Genomic DNA, 8,027 nt, shown 5'->3' on the forward strand with positions numbered 1-8,027 from the left:
TTCACCTGGCGGGTTTTTTCAGGGATGGATAGGGAAGTCCTTCTTTAGCTGTCTTTGCACCTGTCAATGTTTACTTTTGTATGCACATTAAATCAGCAAAAAAATCCTGACTTTGGAGCAATGTTCACGGACTCTAGTATTTGGCTCTCTATTAGATGCAATGGTTTTCCATATTGGGACCATGATTTCAGTCCTAACTTGTCCTCATATGGAAGGTACTTGTCCTTGTTGATGTCTCAAGAAGGTTAGAAAGACAAGAACACACACACACATAACATATTCTTGTATTTGTTACCTTCTTGGGACCTTTGAAAAATGCCTACCTTTTTACGACCACCCTTTCTAGATATATAAAGATTTGTATTTATAACATTAATGATACATACATACTATGCAAACATAAAAAGCTTGTTGTGAAAAATGAGTTGGAATTTTACAAGAAAAAGGTCACAATTTCATAAAGAAAAACTTTATTGGTAGTACTATAATAAAAGTCGTCATTTTACTCAACGCAAGTAAAAATTTTACAAGAAAAACTGAACATTTGTGCAATATTATGATAAAAGTTGGAATTTCACTCAATAACAATCGCAGTTTTACAAGACAAACTTAAAATTGTAGCAATTTTATGAAAAGAGTTGTAATTTTACTCAACAAAAGTCACAATTTTATAGGAAAACTTGGAAATTCTGGCAATGTTTTAATAATAATTGGAATTTCACTCAGCAAAATAATGACAAAAGTCATAATTTTACACAGAAATGTCCCTAGTTTACAAGAACAACAAAACAATTGGCTGTGATAAAAGTAAATGTCACCATTTTGCATTAAAAAGTAATCATTTTACATAATAAAGTAATGATTTTACGAGAAAATATTGCAATGTTACAGAAACAGAAAGAATATGAGAAATTGTTCCCAATTTTATAAGAAAGAAGTCAAAACATTGTGAGAAAAAGACTGCTTTTATTTATTTATTTATTTTTTCTGTAATTTTTTTAAAATCTTCATTATTTACTTCAAGTTATTACAGTATGTCTCGAGATACATATTTATTTATGTATTTTAATTAATTTTGGCCGAATGGGGAGAATTTCAATTTCTTACACACACTTGTTATTTCATATTTTGACCACAGGGGGAGCACATCAAATGTTTACACAATTGTTATTATATATGTTGACCAGAGGGGGAGCACTTTTAAAACCGACCACTGTCAATTTGAAAAATCCCTCCTTTTTGGGACCACCCTAATTTTGATAGATTTCACCACCAGGGGTGCAAATGAGACATTCTCTATTAGATGCAATGGTTTTCCGTATTGGGACCATGATTTATGTCCCAACTTGTTCACCGGTCCTCATATGGAAGGTACTTTTCCTTGTTGGTGTCTCAAGAAGGGTAGAAAAACAAGAACACACACACACACACACACACACACACACACACACACACACACACACACACACACACACACACACACACACACTTATCGAGGATATCCTCTAATAAATCTTCCTCCTCACATGTGACTGAACAAGAATAATGATCAACATTCTAATTCAATTTAATGCCAATAGAAACATCCTGCAATATATATGTATTCCATACATACTGTACATGTTTTCCTTCCTATTTTTAAAGTAGGACATTGTTTGCCAGTTTGAAAGCAAGTACCTCCAAATATATATATATTTTTTATCGATAAGAATATCCAACTTAGTCACTGTTTTTTCTCAAATATTTTGAAAGGAGGGCAGCACCAATGAAAAGCATGCATCTCCAAAGTTTGTGTTTATGCTTGATGTGAAGCAAATATCTCAAAATCTTGTGACTTTTATTTTCCAATGAAAAATATGTATTATATATATACAGGTAAAAGCCAGTAAATTAGAATATTTTGAAAAACTTGATTTATTTCAGTAATTGCATTCAAAAGGTGTAACTTGTACATTATATTTATTCATTGCACACAGACTGATGCATTCAAATGTTTATTTCATTTAATTTTGATGATTTGAAGTGGCAACAAATGAAAATCCAAAATTCCGTGTGTCACAAAATTAGAATATTACTTAAGGCTAATACAAAAAAGGGATTTTTAGAAATGTTGGCCAACTGAAAAGTATGAAAATGAAAAATATGAGCATGTACAATACTCAATACTTGGTTGGAGCTCCTTTTGCCTCAATTACTGCGTTAATGCGGCGTGGCATGGAGTCGATGAGTTTCTGGCACTGCTCAGGTGTTATGAGAGCCCAGGTTGCTCTGATAGTGGCCTTCAACTCTTCTGCGTTTTTGGGTCTGGCATTCTGCATCTTCCTTTTCACAATACCCCACAGATTTTCTATGGGGCTAAGGTCAGGGGAGTTGGCGGGCCAATTTAGAACAGAAATACCATGGTCCGTAAACCAGGCACGGGTAGATTTTGCGCTGTGTGCAGGCGCCAAGTCCTGTTGGAACTTGAAATCTCCATCTCCATAGAGCAGGTCAGCAGCAGGAAGCATGAAGTGCTCTAAAACTTGCTGGTAGACGGCTGCGTTGACCCTGGATCTCAGGAAACAGAGTGGACCGACACCAGCAGATGACATGGCACCCCAAACCATCACTGATGGTGGAAACTTTACACTAGACTTCAGGCAACGTAGATCCTGTGCCTCTCCTGTCTTCCTCCAGACTCTGGGACCTCGATTTCCAAAGGAAATGCAAAATTTGCATGGTTGGGTGATGGTTTGGGGTGCCATGTCATCTGCTGGTGTCGGTCCACTCTGTTTCCTGAGATCCAGGGTCAACGCAGCCGTCTACCAGCAAGTTTTAGAGCACTTCATGCTTCCTGCTGCTGACCTGCTCTATGGAGATGGAGATTTCAAGTTCCAACAGGACTTGGCGCCTGCACACAGCGCAAAATCTACCCGTGCCTGGTTTACGGACCATGGTATTTCTGTTCTAAATTGGCCCGCCAACTCCCCTGACCTTAGCCCCATAGAAAATCTGTGGGGTATTGTGAAAAGGAAGATGCAGAATGCCAGACCCAAAAACGCAGAAGAGTTGAAGGCCACTATCAGAGCAACCTGGGCTCTCATAACACCTGAGCAGTGCCAGAAACTCATCGACTCCATGCCACGCCGCATTAACGCAGTAATTGAGGCAAAAGGAGCTCCAACCAAGTATTGAGTATTGTACATGCTCATATTTTTCATTTTCATACTTTTCAGATGGCCAACATTTCTAAAAATCCCTTTTTTGTATTAGCCTTAAGTAATATTCTAATTTTGTGACACACGGAATTTTGGATTTTCATTTGTTGCCACTTCAAATCATCAAAATTAAATGAAATAAACATTTGAATGCATCAGTCTGTGTGCAATGAATAAATATAATGTACAAGTTACACCTTTTGAATGCAATTACTGAAATAAATCAAGTTTTTCAAAATATTCTAATTTACTGGCTTTTACCTGTATATATATATATATTATTATTATTTTTTTTGTCAAAAGAAATTACGAAACATTTTGTCCTTTTTTATTCCCAATGCTTTCCCCCAAATCATAGCGGGACACTCTGAAATTGCATGTACCTGTAAATTATTATTCTTTTTACCCAACAAAAAGGATGTACTGTATATGTTAATATTTTTAGAATTGTGTTGCCCAATAAAAAGCAAGTGTTTACAAAGTTTGTGACGGTTTTTTGCCAGTGATGTATCTACTGTATTCACTTTTAATTGGCCAATTAAAATTACTTTTATGCCACAGGTGAAGCAATTACCTCCAAATATTGTGACTTTCCCCCCCTAAAAAAACATGTATCACCTACTTTCATATTGTTTTCTAATGATCTCTCCCCCCGCCCACCACACACACTTACGGAGGGGCACCTATACAAACCATATATCTCCAAATTTGTGTGTTTCTTTTGATGGACAGCAACTTTTTTTTGTTGCTTCCAAACTTTGTTTTCCCTCAATAAAAAGCATGTATTTGCAAATTTTTTAATGTTTTTGCCCAATTAAAAGCATGTATTGACGGTATCTCCAAAGTTTGTGAGGATTTTTTGTTTATGATCATGATATATATATTTTGTCATAAGATCTGCACACAAAAAAAAGTTGGGTTAAAAAATAACCCAATTGTAACCCAACTGCTGGTTCAGAAAAGGATGAACCCCTTATTTGAGTTATTTTAACTCTGTCACATCGTGGTGAGGGAAGTCCTGTTTTGGGGTTGTCTGGCAAACTTCCTGTTTTATTTTGAAAATTTTAATCCTCCTCTCGTTTCAGGCCACTTGCTCTTCCTCCTGTGTCACTGGTCTGATGTCTCTCCTGATTGCCTGATTGTGCCCACCTGTGTCACCCTTCCTCATGTGTATATAGTCCTCGTCTTCCCCTGTCTTGTTGCCAGAGTATATCGTCTTGTTACGTACCTCCAGCCTTGTCCACAGCCTTGAACCAAGTTTGATAAGTATTGTCTTGCTTTATTTATTGATTTCTTTGTTTCCTCTGAGAGAGTGATTTTCTTTTGCTAAAGTTTTTTTCGGTCAAGTCTTTTTGTATCAATTTTCATAGTGCCTTGTCTTCCTTTTTTTTCCTCCTTCTGGAGCGCTTTTAGTTTGCAGGCTTCCCTACTCTTTATAACATATTTTCTGTTTATAGCTTCTCGACTTCTTTTCATGAGTGAAATTACCTTTTTGTAGATTATCATAGATTGTTGTTGTTTTTTGTTATTAGACTCGTATAGAACTTTTGCTATTGCCCTTTTCCTCCTTATGGAGTGATTTTCTGTTTATTGCCTTATGTCCTATGCTACACATCCTCTTGTTGCTCGAGTATATCATAGATAGATTTTGTAGCCACTTTGTTTAATCACTCTGTCCAAGAGATAGCAAAGAAAACCATTTAAATAAAGTCTGAGTCAATTGTCTCTCTTCTGCACCCGAGTCCTCATTTTCGCCAAGACTTAACAAACTCAACATATTGAGTTATTTTTTTTTGACCCAACTTTTGTGCTGAATTATTTAACTCAAAAGTTGAGTTATTGTCATGATCTGCGGTCGGATCATGTTTTGTTTAGTTATGTTTGGTTAGTTTTGGACTCCTTTAGTTATTGCTTGTGCACCTGTGAGTTTGTTTCGTCACCATGGTTACTTATTATTTTCACCTGCCGCTTGTGTTCCCGACGCGCACCTGTTTTCCATCACTGCCTTTCTGTTCACTCGTCCTGTGCTCCTTGTTTGCGATAAGCTACATCACGTTGGTTTGTTTTCATGTTCCTGAGTCCTGTGCTAAGTTTAGCCTTAGCTTCCCGTGCGTTTGGCACGCTTTTCTTTTGCTTGTTTTCTGTTTGCCATGATTTATGTAAACCATATCTTACCCTCACGTCTTTGTCCGGAGTGTCCGTGGTGGACTGAAGGAACGATCCCGCATGAATATGCGACCCCCACGTGACAGAAGGAGCACAGCATACAGTTCCTTCGCCCCGGACTTTGAGGAGCTGGATTTGGAGGCAATGGAGGCGGAGACGCTCCGCTATTCCCCCTTGGAGCGCCAGGACCTGATGTGGGGTCCGAATGGGAAGTTGATCCCACTCAACTCCGAATGGCCCGAGGACATTGCCACACCTCCACAGTACCGGACGTGTCAGCGAAGACGGAAGCAGTCAAAAAGAGCTTCACCTTGCTGCGAGGACGCGTCACTCCCGAAAGCTCCTCCCCCGGACCGAACAAAGCTGCAGGCAGCCCAGTATCCATCCACTTTTGATGACGTCACTCCGCCCACTTCCGATGACGTCAGAGACCCGAACTTTTTTTTTCAATCCTCTAACTCTCTCTATCAGCCACCTCCTAAAGACTTCATTCCTAAAATAAAATACCATCAGGACATTTTTTCTAAAGCTAGATTTAGTCAACCTCAGTCACCTCCGCCCCCAGTGACTCTGACTCCGCCCCTATGGACCATAGCCCCGCCCACGTCACAGACTTTGTCTTCCCTGTCTCCTCGTCACTCTCCTGTTGGAAAGAGAGATGAACATTTTGGACAATTTAAAGGGGAGAATTCTGCCCCCCTCCTAACCTCCCGCCACCGCCCCCCTTAAAGACTGTTCCAGACCGCAAGGAGCGCGTCTGGTATCCGCCCCTTGAGGGGGGAGCTGGGGCCGGGAGCTGTGCTGGTGGGGCTGCTCAGCTGCGTCCAGCCAGGCAGCAACCTCCATCCCGGCCGCCACCACCAGTCTTTCGACCTGCCAAGCCGCAACCTCCAGCTCGTCCTCCACCACCAATCCGTCGGCATGTCAAGCCGCAACCCCCAGCTAGACCGCCTCCGCCATGCTCATGGCTAACCTCAGCCCGGGTGGGCTTGCAGACGCCACCATCATCTCCGGTGGGCTTGCAGACGCCACCATCATCTCCGGTGGGCTTGCAGACGCCACCATCATCTCCGGTGGGCTTGCAGACGCCACCATCATCTCCGGTGGGCTTGCAGACGCCACCATCATCTCCGGTGGGCTTGCAGACGCCACCATCATCTCCGGTGGGCCTGCAGACGCCACCATCATCTCCGGTGGGCCTGCAGACGCCACCATTTCCAGTTCCTGTTCCTCGGCTAGCACCTGCACCTGTTCCTGCTCCTCGGCTAGCTCCTGTACCTGCACCACGCCAAGCTTCGCTGCCCGTGCCCGCACCACGCCAAGCTTCGCCGCCTGCTGCTGCGTCCACGCCTGACTCGTCTGCTGCTGCGTCCAAGCCTGCCATGACGGCGCCGACGCGCCCACCTCCCCGTTGACCACGGGTGTGGCCGCTCCCTGGTCGTCCGCCTCGCCAAGTGCACCCACCTCCCAGTCGGCCACGGATGTGGCCGCTCCCTGGTCGTCCGCCTCGCCAAGTGCGCCCACCTCCCAGTCGGCCACGAATGTGGCCATTCCCTGGACGCCCGCCTCGCCTGCTGCAGCGGCGCTCCACTCGCCGCCGCCCCTTGACTTTGCCTCGATGGATTCGGGAACACTTGGCCTGGCGACCCACCGCCAAGTCCTCCCTCCGCCCTCCCGTGACTTTCGACCCTGCATGTGTTTTGTTTTTTAGGACATCTGGAATCTGTCCTTAAGGGGGGGGGGTCTGTCATGATCCGTTGTCGGATCATGTTTTGTTTAGTTATGTTTGGTTAGTTTTGGACTCCTTTTAGTTATTGCTTGTGCACCTGTGAGTTTGTTTCTTCACCATGGTTACTTATTATTTTTAACCTGCCGCTTGTGTTCCCGATGCGCACCTGTTTTCCATCACTGACACTATGTAAGCCTGCCTTTCTGTTCACTCGTCCTGTGCTCCTTGTTTGCGGTAAGCTACATCACGTTTGTTTGTTTTCATGTTCCTGAGTCTTGTGCTAAGTTTAGCCTTAGCTTCCCGTGCGTTTGGCATGCTTTTCTTTTGCTTGTTTTCTGTTTGCCATGATTTATGTAAATAAATCATATCTTACCCTCACGTCTTTGTCCGGAGTGTCCGTGGTGCACTGAAGGAACGATCCCGCATGAATATGCGACCCCCACGTGACAGATATGATAACTTAATGTTGGGTTATTCCCCACCATCCTAATGACAGCAGATATTGTACAGTAAGTGTTTTATTATGTTTGGTTGAATTATTTAACCCGAAAGTTGAGTTATGCTAACTCAATGTTGGGTGATTGTAAATAATGTTAATGAATCCATGATAAAATTCCCTTCAAGAAAAAAGTAACTTTTTAATTAAAAAAAGCCTTTTACTCAAAAATGTGTTACTTGTTGAAAAACAATGGTTCATAATTTTGAAAACCCAGAAATTTAGTTAGAATAATACCCTTATAACCCAAAAAATTGATTGCTATTCATAAAAATAACTCCAAAATTTAACCCAACACTAGCAACTCATAAAATAGGTTATCAAAATAACCCAGTATTTTTAGTGTGTGTGAGAAAAATATGAAATTGTTTGGCCAATAAAAAGTATGCATCTTGCCAGTGAAAAGCGTGTATTCATGTTTAAATGGCCAATAAAAATC

The 8,027-nt window shown here is 41.8% G+C and overlaps 1 protein-coding gene across 1 annotated transcript in view; it reads right to left on the reverse strand.

The window, feature by feature from the left end:
* Positions 1–5,669, reverse strand: part of il6r (interleukin 6 receptor) — a 38,840-nt gene extending 33,171 nt beyond the window's left edge. Inside the window, exon 1 of the mRNA XM_061982600.2 lies at positions 5,373–5,669. Within this exon, the coding sequence (XP_061838584.1) occupies positions 5,373–5,463 (91 nt within the window). The 5' untranslated portion in view covers positions 5,464–5,669. The remainder of the gene's footprint in view (positions 1–5,372) is intronic.
* Positions 5,670–8,027: the final 2,358 nt, after the last annotated feature.

The sequence above is a fragment of the Nerophis lumbriciformis genome, linkage group LG21, assembly GCF_033978685.3.
Source record: "Nerophis lumbriciformis linkage group LG21, RoL_Nlum_v2.1, whole genome shotgun sequence".
Lineage (NCBI taxonomy): Eukaryota > Metazoa > Chordata > Actinopteri > Syngnathiformes > Syngnathidae > Nerophis > Nerophis lumbriciformis.